Genomic DNA, 19,236 nt, shown 5'->3' with positions numbered 1-19,236 from the left:
AGGCACCTGGCTTGGGCCCGGCCGCGGGCGAGAGCAGCAATAACTGCGCTTGCGGAGCAGGAGCCAGCGCCGGGTCTGGAAGGGCCGCCTCGGCCGGCCAGAGCGTCCTTGCTCCTCCCGAGGGTTCAAGCGGCAGGGTAGGCGCGGAAGGCGGCCGGCGGAACGTGCCCGCAGTCGCGCGGAGGCCCTCTCAGCGCCCGGCTCCGGCGCGGCCCCGCCCCTCCACCAGTCCCCGCCCATCCGCCGAGCCCACGCTCGGGCTCCTGACGAGGTTCGCCGGAAATTGCCGAAGCCCCTCTTTTTCCCTTCCTCTCCTTTCCCTGCTCTCCCTTTCCTTTCACCCGGGTTCCCTCGGCCGTGATTTCCCCCCTCCCCCTCCTTCCTTCCCCGTTTGAAATCAAGATGGAGGCTCGCGGCTGCCGCCGGCGCCCGTGATCCCGCAGCTCCCCCCGGGCCCCGGCCCCAGCCCTTGCGACTGCGTGTCCGGGCGGCACGCGCCGCTGCCCGCGCTCCGGCCGGCGCCGCCGAGGCCGTGGCTCCGCGTCCCCGCCCCGTGGCCGGCTCGCGGCTCCCGGGCGGAGTCCTCGTCTATGTGGGCGCGCTCCTCGGGCCGAGCCGCCGCCGCCCGCCGCAGCCCCGGGGCTCTGCGTCCGCGCTCCGGGCGCGGGCAGCTGGGCGCTCGGCGCCGCCAGGCCCGGCGCGGAGCGGGCGGGCGGCGCTAGGGGCGCGGGGCCCGAGCCGGGCGCGGCCGCGGGCGCCGCCGCAGCCATGAGCGGCAGCAGCGGCGGCGCCGCCGCCCCCGCCGCGTCCTCCGGCCCCGCCGCCACGGCCAGCTCGGCTGGCTCGGGCTGCGGGGGCGGCGCCGGCGAGGGGGCAGAGGAGGCGGCCAAGGACCTGGCCGACATCGCGGCCTTCTTCCGATCCGGTGAGTGCCGCTGCGGCGCCGCCGCCGCGCTCGGCCAAGCGCCGCGGAGGCGCGGTCCGCGGGCCCCGTGGCTCGCCCGCCGTCGTTCCCGCGCGCTCTCGCCTGGGCCCCTGCACCCCGGGGCCGGGACCTGCACCGGGTGTCCTGCCTGCGCCGCCCCGCGCGCCACGGCTCGGCCCGGACGCCGCTGGCTCGCCCTTCTCTGCTCCCGCCCCTTGTTCCAGGGTGAAATCTCCCCGTCTCCGCTCCCGGCGGCCACAGCTCCACGGGTTGGGGCGCCGGCTCTTTGTCTCCTTCGCAGGAGGGCCGAGGAGGCGGCAGCGGGTACGGCGAGGCGGAGGCGCCTGCCCGGGGGGCCGAGCGGACGCGGGCTGCGAGGCCGGGCTCGGGAAAGCGGTCTGTCGCCTGGGCACGTCTGTACCGATCTGTACCTGGCCCCTCTCGACCCTGTGAGCAGCCGGGCTTCTTCGCTCGGTTCTCTAGTCTGTCGTATCCCCGGCCTCGGTGTACACTTCTGTGAAACGGGGCAGCCCGGGGAGGGGGGAGGCGGCGGAGAGGAGCACACGGCTGGCGGGGAGGCAGGTGAGCCATTGTCTCCTGGGGCGGCCTGCAAGGGACATCTGGGAACGTGGTGGCCCGGGGCGGGGCGGGCGCTCGCGGGGCACTGCCTGGGTGGCGTGGAGATGCAGGCAGTGCCAGGTGGCGCGGTGTCTCTCCAGCAGGGAGGGGGTGCCCGCGGTAGGGGCGAGCTTTGCGACCAGCCCTCAGGGAGGGAGGAGGTGCGGGAGGCGTGACGGAGTGCCCCCGGGTCCCCGGCAGCTGCGCCTCCTCCGGCCCGGGCCCAGAGCCCACGCGAGCCGCGCCCGCGCCCAGTCGCGTCTGCTCGGTTGTCCGGGAGGCGGCGGCCGCAGTCCGGAGCACAGTGCCCAGCGGGCCAGGGAGGATGCAGACTCCGCGCTGGAGAGCCGAGGAGCGCGGGCCAGGTCAGGGCCCCGGGGTCGGGTGGGCGGAAGGCGTGTGCGGGTGCAAGTGGCGGCCCCAGGGACGGCGTTGGGCCGGGGACGTCGGGGGAGCGGCCTGCGATGGGGTGGGTGCGTGCCGGAGGCCGGCGACTCACGTTTCTTCGTGGCCTCTTTCAAAATCAAGTGCTCCGATTCAGTGAGATCATTTCGGTAATCCGGTCACGAGGAGCAATTTACAGCGGGAAGGCAACAGCCAGAGGCAGAAGTTAGCACTGTCAGTAGATACCTGGTTTAGTACTGTCTTCTCTTTTTCCTGACCAAGCAGGGTTATTTTTGAGTCATTTTAACAAGTAGGTTTTGTCTGGGAGTGACATACGCCGACTCTGTAGTGTCATCTTGGGGTTAATATACCTCTGAGGTTCCTGCAGAAAGCAAAGGTTTAGGAAAACATGAACTCCTTCAAATGAAAGTCCTTTGTGTGTGTGCAGCTAGCCCGATGGAGCAGCTCTGTCTTACCTCTTATTAGCAGAACAGGGACGTTTTCCCTTCATGCCCTGAAGCTAAAATCTAGCCCGTCTTCTCTCTGTCTTTACCACCTGTCACAGAATAATAAGATTCTTTGGAGAATTCATCTGCTTTCTGTTAGAAAGGCTCCCATGCCCTGGAGATGGAATTTTTGGTGCAGACTTTCTTACATCTTTATTATGCATAGTAGAGAAATGACTTCTTTTGCTTTAAGAGCCCCAAAAGACATCATGTTGGATAGGACACTCAAAGAAAACTTCCTCCCCATCAGTGTGGCTCTTACCAGGGTTTATCTGAGGTGACAAGTCTGTTGGTGGCTCTGCTTTTAGGTCTGTGCTTGCTTCCAGGCCCCAGCTTCTGTTTTTGCTCAGTTTGGGGCAGAACCAGGCAATGCTGCTCACGGTTTGTCCCTCCACCCTCCAAGATGATTGACAAACTGCCCCTTTAGTTGTATGAGTTGGAATCAGGAGCCAGAGAAGATTTTAAGTAGGCAGCAGTTGAACTGTCCCTGGGGTAGTCTTCAACAGCTTTCCTCCTCTTTCGGGCAGCTCTGAATCCCTGACCTAGATCTTAGCTCCAGCATCTAAAGCAGTGATGTCTTGTGTAGAGTAGAAAGTGGCCATTCATTTGGGTTGGTGGGAGTGGAATGGTGGGTTTGGGCAGTCAGGACAAAGAAGGAGGACCCTGGGTGGGAGGCGCATCTGGTAGAATTGCTTTAGGCAGGGGGACCTCCTGGGGAGTTTTGATTGATTGTGGATGGCTCAGTGGAGAGGCCAAGCCCATCAGTTAAAAGCTTACATTGTTTCCTAAGATGTAGAAACCCAGAAAATAGGTTCTCATTGACTGAGGTGGACAGATCAGGATGTGAACCTTTTCCAGGCTGTTTTTGAGCCCTGATACTTAAGATTGCTAACGTGACTTAGAAAAGGCATTTCTGTTGGTTGCCTTTCAGTTCTCAGCATAGGAACTGATTACTTGCCCAACTTAATTTTCTTTGTTTCTTTTTATTCCTTGTTTGTCCTGCATTACAATTTATCTTTGTAGTCACAGATTGAAAACTGGTACCCATGGTTGAATGAGAGAATGAGAAAGACTTCAGCCTAATGGAACTTTTAAACAATTAGAGCTGTTCAGGAATGGAATGGGTTGCCATGTGATTTCTCCATTGCTGGAAGTGCTCAGGCAAGGCTGCTGCCACTTGTCAAGGTTTGGAGTTGGGTGTTGGGACAGGACTCTGCACTTTGAGATGGGCCTGGGGAGGTGACTCGGGGGCTGTTCCCCTCTCTTGAATTCTGTGGTTTCCTCTGAGCCTCTAGTGCCTAAGGGTGGTTTGGGGCTTCAGAGCAATCATTGCTCTTCTCTGTTTCCTGGCACCCAGTGTACCTCTTGTTCAGAGTCTCACCTCCTGTGCTGTCATTTCATTTTCCACTCAGGCCCTTGGCACAGTAACTCCCTATTCATTTTGACAATCCTGATCCCCCTTTGATAAACCTGGCACTAGCAGGCAGGTCAATTAGTATTAAATTGGACTGAGCTGAAATACATGGTGATTGTGTGTTAAAGGGCAGCTGAAATTTTTGCCAGTGAGTGAATTTTGAACTTAATTTTTCTCCTTTGTACAGAGCTCAGCACTAAAAAAAGATAAAGCAGATTTCAAAGCCAAAAAAAAAAAAAATTAGAGATGCGAGCTACTGCAGTATTTTTATTTTACAGAAGAAGAATCAGGTTTCTAGGGAGGTTGAGTGACTTACGCAGAGTGGATCTCTGGTAGAGATGGGGTCAGGGCTGGGGAGGGTCTCTACCTGCCCCTTCCGGCCTGACTCTGGTACTCTTTCTAGAGGCCTATGAGAGGCCAGGACTTTGCTTACATTAGTTCTCAGCCCCACTGGGACCAATCACTTTTATTGCCAATCTATTTTGGGGCTCTATTCTTGTGGCAATAAATCATTCTTTCAGAGCTCTCTATTTAACCTTGCAAGAGAGAGTGTGTGTGGGGTGCTTACATAAATGCATTATTTTTAACCTGCCTGGCATGTTTTAGGTTGGCATTAAATGTGCAGCAGAGAATAAAGGTTTGTGGTTATTCTGAAGCATCATAGACCTCTGTGCTGGATTTCTTTATTAGCCCTTATTCTGGACTCTTGGCTATATAGCCCCTTCTCTTTCCAGTGGAACATGGGAAGAAAATCAAGTCTGTTACTTCGTGAGGGATCTGCATGCCTATCTTCCTATGTTTTGATATAATGGTTTCCTCGTGGAATATTGAGGGAAGCTTCGTATCTGATGCTTCTAATATCACTTAAGTAGCTGGTCTCCAAACTTGCTTGCCACTTCTCTGTATGTATAGAAGCCTGGCAGCTTTAGCTTTAGTCTTTGTGAGCACCTTACAATAATTATTGTATTACAAAGTTGGTCCTTGTTACCCTCAATATTTTGAAAAGGAAATGTAATTTGATAGTGAATGTTGGTTTTTTCTTTTTCGGTGGCTCAGTTTTAGAACAAAGCAGAGAGCTAAAAATAATCCTTTAAGTGACTTTCAAGAAGTCATAGTAGTAAAACAATTATTGAAAGAAACTTTTCCTTGAGATGTTGTAAACTGACTTATTGACCAGGGATATTGTATTTTTCCCTTTGCAGTTTAACCGTCCAGGGTTCAAAAGATTTAAAGCAATTTTAACCATTTAAATGATTATCCAAGATTTAAATGGAGCCAGTGGTTCTGTTCAAAGTGAAACATGTCTTTTAACTATGTTCTTCAAATGTATACAAAAATGTGTGATTGGGATGGTCTTTTTAGACTTTTTAAATGTTATAATGAATCTAGGATTTGTTACTGCCCCAAAGTGAAAGATGTGTTTGAAGCTGTCATAATTTAAATAAGCTGTATCTTATACTTAAGTTTATTTACTTGATTCCTCTACTGAGAAAATAAGATTTTATCTCAAATCCTTGGCAGAATTCCAGAGAAAAGTCAAATTCTTAATCAATAGCCACACTTTACTGCCTAGTTAAATCACTTAGGTTGATAGGGATGAATTGTGTTACTCTCAAAAGCAGTCTTAACACCTCCCACCTCCCTGCCCCCCATTCTTCCTCTATTCTATAATGAATTGGTTTTTATTTCCTTAAGTGCATTGTCTTGACAAAATTTTAGTAGCATCACTGGCAGGAACAGTATTCAACTTGTAGACAGTGAAGAAATGGATTTGAGTGAAAATCCCACGGTGTTCTGATGGGAGGTGGTAGTGGTCCTGACATCACCTCTCATTCTTTCCTTGCTTGAGGGGCCAGCTGAGTGGATGTTGCTGATATGACAGAGTGACTGTGTTGTTTGTCCTGTGCTTGGGGTTGCTGTCTCCTGTATCTTTTCCATGCCTTTCAGCCCTATTTAGGCTGATCTTGGGCAGTGAACAGGATGGGCCCCTGGTTGGAGAAAGGGGTAAGAGGAATGAGATAGCACAGCGTCCTGTGGCTTGTCCGACTCCAGATTCTGCTTCTGTGCTGTTCAGCAGAGCAGGGGGCCTTGGAATGAGCACGGGCAGGGTGTCTGCTCAGTGACCCTTGCACTTCGGAATTCTGGCTGTGTATTAGTCAGCTGGGGCCCTTCTGGGAGTTCTTCTCACTGTACTTCTGAACTGAGGGGAAAAGAGCGGAAAAAAAGTCAGGATTAGGGTGAGGCCCTGCAAGGCAAGGGCTGGATGCTGCCTCTCCTCTGCACTCTCCCTGCCTTCTGGGCCTCCTGTCCTCAGCGGGGGTCCTGCTTCTCAAGGCCTTTGCTTTTCACTTGCCACAGGGCGCAGCCCTTACTGAACTCTGATTTCCCTCCATCTCTGTCAGTTTATAAATGCAGGTATCTGCCTGGAATTTCCAGTGTAGTCTGCCAGCTTTTTGACATCAGTTAGCCTCATGTGTAGCCCTTCCTGTCGGTGGGAAATTCGTTGCTCCCATGTTTGATGGTTGGCAAGTACATAAGTACTCATTTCACTTCTCATTCACTTGTGGAAACACTCAGTTTGCTCACTGAGTAGTCCTTACCTTTACTTCCTTTTTTTTTGGTTCCCTCTGTGTGAAAGGAAGCCCCTTGAAACCACATTGTTACCTCTGGGAAAGGTTCTGTGTCCAGGGCAAGATACCAGTGACAGTGCCGACTTCCCAGGCATGAGAAGAAAGGGGCGCAGCTCCTGGGCTTTCTTCACAGGAGTTTGTGGGTCCATAATACTTTGGCTGATGCCAATGTGCTGTGAAACATATAACCTCATTTTGGTGATAAACATACTTGAGTGTTAGATTACTATTTTAATTAGCCCCATGTCCTCTCTTGCCTGGTTGGGGAGGATTTCAAAGTAATCTGCAGAGCAGACCTTGTAGAAGCATTACCCTATTTGGTCTTTGTCATAAATTAGTGCACTTCAGCAGTTACATTGGCAGAGAAAGCTTTAATGAAAATGTTATTAGTGCAAAGAATAGATTTTACTTTGGGTGAGTGTGTCCATCAGAGTTCATTAGGCTTATTTTCTTACAGTCTTCAGCCCATGGTGGGCATGGAGTGGGCTTGGGTTCTCTTTGGGAGGGTTTCTGCTGGGTCCTGGCAGCTGTGTGAGCCCTCTGGTTCCCTTCGGGTCTAGGAAGAGGTACATGGTATGTTGTGCAGCTGCTGTCCTGAGGCTGGAAGGACTAGTGGCCCTTTGCTGTCTTGTAGTGGTGTTGGCGTTAACACAGCGTGGGGAGAGCAGGTAAACAGCGCTGCACCACTCCGTTCATGCTGAGTGAAGAAGAGCTGTCTCAAAAGGCTCCCTAGTGTGTGATTCCACTTGGGCGACTTCCTCACAGATGCAGCAGTGACCGACACCAGATGGGTTAATTGCCAGGAGTTAGGGTTTGGGTGTGACAACAAAGGGTAGTAGGAGGGGCATTTTGGGGGATGATGGAACTGTTTTGTATCCCAGCTGTGGTGGTGATTATCTGTATTAAAATTCGTAGAAGTGGACACACACAAAAGAATTCCAGTTTTACTGTATATTAATTCAAAACATTGAAAACCTAATAAACTAGGAGTAAACATTTATTACATATCAGACAAAGAATTAAGTATACATAGTAAAAGAAGGGCTTTCCCAGATTAGTAAGGAAAGACAATTCAAAAGGAAAGTACAGACAATTCAAAGAAGTATAAATGGCCAGCATAGAAACACTCAGTCTCACTAGTAGTCAAGGAAATGCAGGTAAAAACAATGAGAGGAACAAAAACCAAATCCAAGGTAAGTCATTTCTCTAGGTGAACTTGAACAAAACTGAGTTATTTTGGAAAGATTTTGCTGATTTGAAAGGTAATAGTAGTCATTCAGACTGCCCTTTGTGGGACTAAACTTCCTATAATTTCTGGGGGTAGTCTAGGGAAAATTTAAAGATAGTTATGGGAAAATAAAGATTATTTTCTTGGGTGCTATAGGAAGTGTTGACTTGGGGAATCTGTATGGCATATAACTCAAGTCTGTTGACTTAAAAAAAACTTATCTTTAGACCTGAAAGTCACCATTTTTCCTGCTTCACATTTTCCCACTTCATTGAATTTTGCTGCTATTCAGATAGGAAAAGATGAGTAGAGGCAGTATGGTCTCAACATTCCCAGTGTTGAAGGAGGAATTTCTAGGGATTTGTTTTGTTTGGGGGTCAGGGGGTTGTCCCTGCATTAGTATCTATGTGAGGTCATTTTCCCTCAGTTCTTAGGCCTTTATGCATATAGTTGACTTTGCATCTATATTTCTCAGTATTCATGGTTAATGAATGAATAGTCCCCCTACTTAAGATTCATAACTGTAAAATAAAGCTATTCTTGAACTTGAGGAAAAGACAATTCAAATTTTAAAGTATAATTTTTAAATATTTTTTGATAGGGTTTCTTGTGGGGGTATGTGTGCGCGTGTGTGCTCAGTTTTATAGAGATCTTGGAAAAGTCATAGAACACCACATTTTTCCTGTGGAATAGGTGGTTTTGTTGTAACAAATAATGAAGTAATGTATCAGAGACTGATACTTGAAATTGACTTAAAAAACCTATGCCTCCTACTATATATGAAGTGTGTGTAAATGACAGGGTAAAATGTTTTCATTTTAATTTGAAAATTATGCATATGTGAAACGTCTGTAAGAGTTTAATCAACATAGTCTATATACATATAATTCTTTCCCATAGTTTATTCCATTTACATCACTTTCTCTCCTCACATTGACCACACCCTCAAGGATGTGCCACTGCCATGGAACACCACCACTGCAAACCTGTGCGCAGGGGTACTCCTGGGTTCAAAAAAGTTTCATGTTTTCTTACTTGCATTTACTTTCACTTAATCCTCGTTCTGCATGACAGATATGCTAGGATCTGCAGGAATTAACATAGAAATTTTAATAGTTTTGGATAATCTTATCAGTTTAAATGATAAGGGCCAAAAAATACAGTTCTTCAGTTATTTATTCTGAAGATACACACAAATATTGGGAAACAATACTTGGACTAGAATTTGTTGTACTTATTTAATCTCACACGATAAACTCTAAAGCTTAAATTGTTTAATATTTTAGCATTCAAATAACTGGAATAAATGGCTTATTAGCCTAATACTAAACAAATAGATGTTTCTTGTTTGTAGATAGCTTCTTTTTTTTTTTCAAATTCATGATTGTGAGAAATTCTGCCCAGCCCCTCCCTGTCCTTTTCAGTACCACAGTTGATAGCTGGCTTGCAAAGGTCCTTACTAGCTCAAAACCCAGATTGCACAAGGCAGAATATATTTCAGACATTTATTTTAGAGTTACTTCACCTCCATTTAAATTTTGTTGCACTTGACCTCATGTATCTTGGGTTCAGGAGCCTTGAAAACCGGTACTAATTTGATGATTTACAGGCCATACATTTTCTTCACAAGACAGTTCAATTCAGATGTCCCGAGATAGGTGCTTGTGGGAGAGCAGCTCCTTCTGGGAGACTGTATGGTAGAGTCATTAAGTTTCAGCACTTATTAGCTGGTCCGTGTATGAGTTTCTTCCCCAGTGTTTACCTGCAGCCCTGGTGATGTAGAACTGGCAGGATTCATTGTTAGGACTTTTTCCCATCTCTCATGGCACTGTTTGTTAAGTCCTGTCTCCATCCTGTTGGTTGCTGAACTCACAGAGGGTTCAGCTTGTTTGTAAGATGGGCCCTGTCCCCTGACACAAATTGCTGGAGAGGTGAGATGACTATAAATTTCCTGTGACAGCTTACAATGTGGATGTGGGGTCTTTTTTGGGGAAAAGGTATGATGGGCAGTCCTGCAGTGGCAGCGGCCTCTCTGTATCTTGCCATAATCCAAGTCTTCAGCAGCACCTGCCTAAGTGTGTGAGAGGCCAGGGCCCCCCAGTCGTCAGGGTCAAATGACCCTCTGAAATTATGCCTCTCAGAGTGTAAAATAAGTTCATCCAAAAAGCAATACCTACTTGGAAGGTCAGAGGAGGATATTTAAAATACCATGTTTATTTTCCTTTCTCCAAATGCCATTAATTCCAATCCTGTCCTCCCAGAAAACCTGGTAACATCTTTCTCTTAACTATTATCTCTACTGCTGCCACTGCAGCCTTCCATCCAAGGGCCTGGGATTCTAGAGACTGCGAGGTGTTCTGTATTTGTCGTATTAAATCAGATCCCCCTGTTTCTCTGTTAGGATGAGGGTCTCGGCCTCTGGTGAGGTTGAATGAGCTGTTCAGCTTGCACTGCTGCTGAGGCCCAGGGCTGCCAGACCATAGAGCGCCCTCACACCCTTTCCCTCCCTCGTGGAGGCAGCCAGCAGAAATGGTCCTCCCTCCGCACAGCATCCTGCGCCTTCCTGTGGTGTAATTTTCAAATACTTAAACCTGAATGTGTATATCCTTGTGTGTTGCAGATTGAAGCTACAATTTGCATGTCTCACACCAAACAAAAGTTGAGTGAAAGATTCCAGGATATAGCATCTTTTTCATGGTGGTCTGGGCCCTATAATTTAGTCTCTATGCTTTTCCTCTTCTCACCTAATTAAAACTGATGCTCCATTTTATATAAATAACCCCAGTAACCCAGCTTCCAGTTGAGGTGTGTTGGCTCTTTTGAGTTTTACTGGCTCGCACCTATCTCAGCCTTGGGAGGAATCTGAATGGAAATGCAGGTCCTCTTTCCCTGGCTGTGTGGACTTGGACTGATGTGCCAGATAGGAAATCTCTGTGCCTGTCAAGGTTGTTGGAGGGAAGTTTGGGAAGGGCGGGGAGAGGCTAGCCAGGGAGGGAAGTGTTCAGCCGGATGCTGTGTGTGACACATTATAAAGAGCACCGGGGCTTCCTTTCTGAGGAAGGGAAGGGGGTGGGGTGTGGGGAGGGGCTGGAGCCTGCTGAGCGGGCTTTGCAACAGTTTTGTAAGATGGGTGTGGTAACTCCGTGGTTCTCTATATATAGCTATTTTGTTTCTCTGCTGTTATTCATCAAAATATACATGGTGGGGAACAGGATTATTTCCCACTGCCCTCTTTTAGCGAGATAACAACCTCTGGGCAAATGTTCTAGGTTTTTCTATTTGTGGGGTGCATTTATGTCAGCTGTACCTCACTTGCCACCCCCACCATCCCCCAACAGTTGTGGCTTGATTTTATGGGATCCTTGCTCAGATTTATCCTCACATGGAGCTCCAAGCCTCCTTTCCACACTCTGACCAGGTTCTGTCTGTGTGTGTCTCTGAGTAACTCCATGTCTACCATGGATGTGGGATATTTCAGTCAAGGGGTGATTGGAGTGTGGGTGTCTTGAGTGTAGACATATATACTGCACTTATCATTTTTTCCCAGTTTGCTCAAGGAGTTTTTAAAAGTTTGAAGTTTTTTCATTCTTGTTTAATTCTTTTAAAAAGTTTCTAGAATTAAAAGAATAAGATCAGGCTGCTGTTTAATGTGAGATCATAGGTTGTTTTTGACATACTATTTTATCTTTGACTTTAATGAAAGGTACAAAGCCCAGATCCCTATCAATTTAGCCAGTTGAGATTCATTGTATTATTTTTGGGTATTTAGTTGGTTACATTTAAAGTTTGTTGGTTTTTTGGGGGTGGGGGTGGGGGGAAGGAGGTAAGTTTGTTTTGAGAAGCCAGAGCTCATGTTTCTTGCAACAAGAACTGAGACTCAATCTTGGATTGTTACTATTTCACCACATGTCTTCCTCTCCTTCTCTCTTTCTCCCAGCATACACACAAATATTTTATGTGTTTAAGTATGCACACACACACATGTACACACCTACACACATACATATATATAATGTAATTTACATAGTATTCTGTTTCTGAACCATTTGAGAGTAAGTTGCAAAGGTGATGATGTCCAAATGGTGGTTTGATGTGTGTCTCTTAAGTGGGAGGATGTTCTTTTACATAATGATCCAAATCAAGAAATTAATTTGATACAGTATTATTATCTGAATCTACCAACTTCAATAAAATTTTACCAGTTATTCTAGAAACATCCTTTTTGGCAGTTTAATCTTTACAGTCCCCATTCATATCCAGGACCACATACCGCATTTAGTTGTCATGACTCTTTTTTTAGATTTGGAACATTTCCCTAATCTGTCTCTCTTGTTACCCTTCATAGTTTTGAAAATTCCGGACAGTTCTTTTGAAGACCATTGTCAGTGTGGGTTGTGTGATTCATCATGCCTAGATTCAGTTCATGCATTTATGACTGAAGGGCTGTGTCCTTCCCAGAGCACCCTGTCAGGGAACACAGTTGTCAGCAGCCACACTGTGGGTTGTACACTTTGGTCGTTTGGTTCAGGTGGTGACCACTAGGTTTCTCTCCTGTATTTTTCTCTTGTAATCAGATAACATTTTGTGGGAGATAATTTGAGACTGCAAAATCCTATTCTTTCCCCAACTTTCATTTACTGGTTGTAGCATTCATTGATGATTTTGCTTGAATCAGTGATGACTAGGATGGTAGTGAAATGGTGATTTTTCTAACTTCATCATTCCTTCTATGTTTCATTGGCTTTCTATCATAAAGAGGAGCTTTTCCTTCTGCCCCACTTCTTTGTATAAATGTGGCCTCATGGGTTCCCATTTTATTCAGTAGGTTATAATCCTTTGCATCATTATTTAGTTTGACACTCAGACTGTCCAAGATTTGCCCAATGGAATCCTTTCTAGCTGTTTCCTTTATCTTTTACAACCTGTCCCCCTCATTTTTTAGCACAGCCTTATTTCTGACACAGTAAGATGCCCAGGCTTGTGTACTGTCCTTGTTCCAGTCTCAGAATCAGCCATTTCTCCAAGGAGTGCTGGTTCACTTTAGCAGAGAATGGTATTTAGAAGCACAGTCTGGGCACTAAGTGTTCTTGCTTGTTGCTATAGAGGTGTCATTGCTTCTAGAACCTCTAAGTGGACAGAGCTAGGAAGTGTACACACACACACACACACACACACCACTTATGCACACATACTGCTCTCTCTCTACACACACACACACACACACACACACACACACACACACACACACCACTTATGCACACATACTGCTCTCTCTCTACACACACACACACACACACACACACACACACACACACACCACTTATGCACACATACTGCGCTCTCTCTCTGCGCCTGGCTGTCTATAATAACAACCCTGAGTTTATACTCGTGCCTTCAGTTCCAGTCTAACACCACAGAGTGCATTTAAGTCTTTCCTTTTCCAAACTTGTAATTCCCTTCTCTGTTACTGAAGGCTCCCTTCATCTTCAATATCTGTACTGATTATATTTAATCCTAGAAAATGCAGAAAGTAGTTTCAAAATGCTAACCCACATGCCCCTTTGATAAACGAACCTACATATTCAAGTTTAAACTGTTCAACTTGGCAGTTAGTGGTCAGCTTCTTTTCAGCTCACTGCTTTGTCAGTTAGTCACCCAAAGAAAACAGATGAAGTAATACGCTGGAACTCCCCAGAGGCATGGTTGAGAAAGGAGCTGCCAGACTCCGTCAACAGCTCACTTTCTCGTGATGTTAAAGCACAGAATTGAAAAATAAGGAGTTGCCAGAAAAGAGAGGGAGATTAATTTCTAATAAGTACAGTTTATAAAGGTGACACCTGTTGTGGGAAAGACATTTTATCATTTCATCTCAGTGCCCTATTTGCCAGAAGAGAGGAAAGAAAAGGAAAGTGTTGAGATAATAAGAATGGATGATGAGCTGCAGGAGATCACATGGGACTGGGCATGTAATGTAGTAGGACAAGGATGGGTGGGATGACCTTTTCTCAGGAATCCATTACATTCTGTGATTAGGGGAAGGAGCTGAATTCATGTCAGAGTAAGTCATGACTTAAGAGACTGTTGCTTGCTGTCCTACATTGACTAAATGTTTTTTCCCAGAAACCACCTGCAGTAAATCTAAAGCAGTTATGTGGTTTCTGCCTCAGTGTGGGATTTCTGGGAAGTATGCTTGTCTGCACTCAGTTCTAGAAATCGTGTAACAGTGGGTGCAGATCTTATGTCACAGGTAGAGTGAGTATTTGTTGCTCAGTTGTTTTTTTTTTTACATCAAATGATGGCATAGAACACAGGTCCTTGATTTTGGGAGGTAATTTCAATTTCATGTTCTAAATTTTCTGTCAGTGTCCTCATGCTTGTTAAGTTGTGTTCTGGAAACTTTGGCCTCTGTACTTCTAGAAACTCTTCTTATAACTAGATATTTTTAGTAAGCAAAAAGGATCATAATTTGCTTATTAGCATTTCAAGGAAAGGCTTTTGATATAGAAAATTGGAGAGTGAAAGGTCATGGACTAGGGAGATGGAGAAGACTGCTAATGAGTTCCAAGCAATGTGGCAAAAGTCTTGGGATGATGAAGTTGTTAGGTGTGCCTGATGGCTACAACATTGTGAATACACCAAACCGCACTGATCTATACACTTTAAAGGGGTGAATTTTATAGTACATAACTTGTATGCCAAAAGAAAGTCATGGCTAAATTGGTAACATATTTCAGATTTCTTACACAGCTTCATTTATTGAGTGTTTACTAGGCACCAGCTACTTAATTTTCATAGCCTCCCACAAAGTAGACAGGGACCTCCAGTTTTGATACCTGAGGAAGGGAGGTCAGAGAGGTTTTTTAACTTGTTGCAGATCAGTGAGCTCTTAGGGCCAGACAGGAGGATGTGGGTGCACAGTCGTGTCCTCCCAAAACTGGGTGCCTGGGTGCAAACAAGGGTTTGCTTGTGGTTGGTTCCCCTACTCTGAGGTATTTGATGACACCTCCCTGTTTCGGTGTCAGGGAGAGAAGAAATCACTCCTCTTTGAAGGAGAACATTATGGATAAGATCTGACTGGGCTTCAGTCGCAATTTGGTGTTATATTTGGTAATTTATTAGAAAACTTTGGATTAACTGTCCCATTGAAAATTTTAGGGAGTCTTACTCAAAAATAGAAAGACACTTTGTTTCCTGCAGGTGGTGTATTTTGGGACAGCAAGGGGCATACTTGAAATAGATGAAGCTGATGATAATCTAGTCTTCCTAATAAGCGTTCTGGGGAAGTTGAAGGGAGAAGCAACTTGCTGCTGCACTGCTTCTGAAAATGATTCTGACACAAATAAATCTCAGCCAGGGTTCTCTTGCTAGTGTGAGTCTGTGATCTTGAACACTGGAGTCAGCTCAGCTCACTCGCATACATGACAGAGACGTAGCGTACGCAGTAGACTCTAAGACAGAAAATTGCATATGGTCTGTTGCAAGAATTTTCATTGTGCCTGTTTTAGAATTTAGTTGACACTTCACCAGAGCATTTTAGCTTCCCTTCAAAGGAGACATTTCAGAAAGAAGAATTTGTGTGTCTTTGAAGTTACTTTGGGCATGGTCCCTGAAAGAAATGAACCACTGAAGACTTTTCTTTTTAGCATTTTGGAACCTTTCCCCAATTGTGTATGTTAAAAACATGTAAAGCAGGCTGGGATTCTGTCTGCTGTGTAGCATGCCTGCAAAGGAACCAGCAGTCGGGCAGAACAAGAGCTTTCCTGCTGGCCAGTAACCTTTTTATGATGTTTGGTCTGTCATCTTTGTTTCTCAGTTTCAAATGCCCTACCTCAGAATTACTTAGTGCTTGAAGTGGTTTTCATCTTCAAAGGACTTTGTGGACATTATTTAATATAGATGGCACTGTACAATGAATGAGCTGTTTATCCTTTGAGCAGCGTCAGTATACCAGGTGCTATACAGCTGGAGAAGACAAAAATAGTATTCTGGCCATTGGGAGTTTATATTCTGAAGAGGCAAGATGATGAGGCAGATTCTTTCTTTTGGCCTCTTTAAAATATGTGCCAGGGAATAACGTAGAAATTAAAATTACAAGAGTTGATCACCTAGCTCAGGTCTACCTAATTGAAACTGCTCTCAAGGTGAAAATGAAATTTCTTTGAGATATTCTTAAAAAGACATAGTATATTAGCTTTCATTTATCACACTTTTATTGATATACATAGTGTTCTCCCTCTGTCAGAGATGAGGATCTTTCTATCACCCCAGACTCCTCTCTTTTTTTTGCCCGGTTGAGGAACGTGCTTTGTAATCAAGGCCATGTGTGAGTCAGAAACCCACAGCCGAGTTTCAGACCTTGTCAGTCCGTCCGGGCCATCTGGCTGCCTCAAGGGAAGCTTCTGGACATCCTGCCCTGCTGGCCTCTCCAGCCCCCTCTGTGCCTCTCCCTGCCTCTCTGCCCTTGGACCTGTCTTTATGGTGGTATTCCCTCTTCTTGGTTTTCCTAACTGACTCAGCTCAGATATCACTGCCTTCCTGGCCTCTTTCAGCCTCGCTGGCCGGGGTGCTGACATGCACTTTGTGTGGATTGCATTCTGGTTCGGCTTCCTTTGGGTTGTGATCATTCCTTGTGAGTGTGAGCTACTGAGTGGCCTGCCAAGTGGATGCACAGTAAATGCTCACTGTGATGTGTGCCTGTGACTCCCCAACCCAAAGTGTATCAGAATCACCTGGAAAGTTTATGAAAGTTGTAGAATCCCTGGAGATTCTGATTTAGTATTTCTAGAATAGGGCCCTACAGTCTGTATTTTGAAAAGGTCCTATTGGTAATTCAGATGCATGGCTGGGTTTAGGAGCTGCTGAATTATGCCAAGCCACACCTCTTCATTGTGGGTTATGAGGCCATGGCCCATTCTCTGTAAGATGTGATAGGTACAATGTACAGAATCATTATTTACATATCTACAGGAAATGAGAAAGTGAATGCAGCCCGATCTTGATGGGGACATCCTTCCTGAAGCAGAAGATCCTGGCCCATTGAGGGGCTCTGGCTTTCGGCTGTGTGAACAGACTGAAGGCACAATTGGCCCTCCAGACTTGCATTTGAAGTCATTGTTGCCATAGAGATGTTGCATAGTGTTGAAGGAGATTAGAAATATCACATAGTAAATTATCAGAACAGATGGCGTGTAATTTAACACTCTCCTAGCTCATATTCTTTGTGTTGATACTTGAGAACATTTAAAAATACCAGTTCTTGTTCTTTAACCTGTAAAAACGCCAGTTCATACTAAGATTTAAAATGGGCATTTTATGTGCCACACACACAGCATACAATGGTAGTGATGTAAGATGGGGGATATTAAAAGCATTGCAGGAGTGGCCTCTTTACCTCTGCTTTTAGATAATCTGTAATTTGCTGCTTTTTAAAAGTTGCACTTATAAATTTCATACTCCTTCAAAACAGTAATTCTGATAGCACTAGTCCAGGATAATCTTTGTCTCCTGGCTTGACAGTGCTTGAGATGTGGTCTCAGCTTTGCTTGCAAAGGGGTATTACAAGATCATGTAGGTTCAGGCAGCATGTGTACTTCCAAGTGTTCACAGTGAGTGACCATGCAAACGATATTTTCTGTAAGCCATTTTTTAGAAATTTTTTCTCTTTCCTCTTCTAGTCTGTGGACTGTTGTGTAGTTGTTAAAGATTGTATCCCTTGTTAAGGGCAATTATTCTTTGTCTCTTGCAGGGAACTGCAACTTGACTGGAGTTCTGGCGAGGGTGTGCATGCGTACACACACACACACACAGTTGTTTATAATTTATTTACATTGTGTAAGTGGCTGGAGTGGATACATACCTAAACCACTTCAAATTAAGGAAATGATAATCCTGTTAGTGTAATTAAGAAATTCAGTAAAATTTACCTTCTTTTTTAGGTACTTACTGTTACACCTGTTAGTATAATTAAAAAAATTTTTTTTCACATTTTAAAGCATTCAGGAATCTTAACAGGCTACCCCTGCCTACATTTTCACGAGTCTCATTTCTCTTGTACCATACATTAGCAGGCTTGTAAAGGAAATTCACAAGTAAGTTTCCAGTCTCCACACAATTCCTGATTTGATTGTGCATGAATGTGTGTTTTATTAAGCCAGACATTCACAATACAGGGCACTTCTCTGAGTCCTTCTCTGCCTGTGTGCGTGCTTTTCACTAGTCTGTACTGCATGTATTGATGGTAGTTTCCGATGCCACTTGGCAGTGGAACAGGTAGGTCACTTGTGAACTGATTCCACTGGATATAGTAACACCTTCTTCAGGATGAACCTTTCGGATGACTCAAGCCTTTGATATCTGTGTCAGTGCTAGAAACATTTTTTAAAAGTGCTTGGTAATTATATCAGGAAACATGAGGAAAACCATCAAAGGGCTTACCCCTATTACAGGAGTGAGGGAAAGAATGTGGTGTTCAGTCCCAATGTCATGTGATATAGCATGGGACACTGTTTGGCAAGGTTGGCTCAGCCTCTGAGGAACTGTCCTGCAGCAGGTCTTGGCACTGGCTTGAGTGAATTGGGACGCCCTTGTCCAGTTATTGAAATGCATGGCTTGAGGGAGGTTATCTGGCTCTGTAAAATCACCTGTTGTGGTGGGGGAGGTAAGAATGACAGTAGAATCTGCCCAGGATCCTCTTTGTGTCGAGGCAGAAAGGCTACTGGTGCCCAAGCCCAGACAGGATCTTGTTTTCCTGAGATTGCTTCAGGAGGTTCTGGACAACAGCCTCCCAGTCAGTCAACTGGATTTGGAGTCAGTGGGTAGCTCTTAGTAATAGGGACGTCTATTGTTTTGTCTTTGGACAGAGTTGGCATGAATCCTGTTTTGTCCTTCTCAGCTAACCCACTGGTGTTGATATGATTGTCTTTTTCCTCTTAATAATGTCTAAAATTATTCTCTTGTTTGCTGATTACCTCTGCAGGAGGAATTTCCTCATTGGAATGTGTGCATGTTTAATTTAGAGTCAGCTTTTCACAGACTGGCCTCTGCCCTGAAGTGTTGCTGCCATTTTGCAGATTGAATTGCTTGTGAGGCGCACTAATGGTGTGTGGGGTCCTGAACCACGTGCAGCAGTCAGCGCGGCCCTTTCCTGCCGGCCCTCAAGTGCGCAATGGGGGTGGAGCCACCTCTCAGTAAAGGACGATGCTCTCCAGGAAAGTGAATGAGTGAGAGCCGAGCACACACATGCCCGCCCACTTCCCAGTAGCTGTATTTTTATTGTATTCTTCCTGTAGACCATCCATCTTTCTGAGGTTCTGTGTCTCCGTGTGCCCTCCAGGGAGACTTTCCTCTGTTTAGGAGTGACTCCCCCAGGGGTCATTCCTACAGCCTCAGCCTTTCCCTAACAGACCCCCATCTGTCCAGAAGTAAGCTTTTCAGAAAGACTCCTGGATAAATAGCTGTCACCCATGTCCGTGTTAGGATTGTGTGACCTCTCCCTGCTGTGTCCTTCCAACCCTGCGTCTCTTCTCTAGCTC

General features: G+C 45.9%; 1 protein-coding gene across 8 annotated transcripts in view; it reads left to right on the top strand.

Moving 5' to 3' along the window:
* Positions 1-671: 671 nt before the first annotated feature.
* Positions 672-19,236, top strand: part of TRIO (trio Rho guanine nucleotide exchange factor) — a 340,446-nt gene continuing 321,881 nt past the window's right edge. For 2 of the 8 annotated variants that reach the window (XM_073237773.1, XM_073237774.1), the window contains exon 1: positions 672-925. In XM_073237773.1, the coding sequence (XP_073093874.1) occupies positions 769-925 (157 nt within the window). In that variant the 5' untranslated portion in view covers positions 672-768. Of the gene's footprint in view, positions 926-1,734; positions 1,909-19,236 lie in introns of those variants that run through there. The other 6 variants (XM_073237759.1, XM_073237763.1, XM_073237765.1 and 3 more) reach the window with 5 other exon arrangements.

Source organism: Manis javanica, chromosome 1, assembly GCF_040802235.1.
Source record: "Manis javanica isolate MJ-LG chromosome 1, MJ_LKY, whole genome shotgun sequence".
In the NCBI taxonomy this organism is placed as follows: Eukaryota; Metazoa; Chordata; class Mammalia; order Pholidota; family Manidae; genus Manis; species Manis javanica.
The sequence above is the reverse complement of the archived record's forward strand: the minus strand, read 5'-3'. Positions and strand labels throughout refer to the sequence as shown.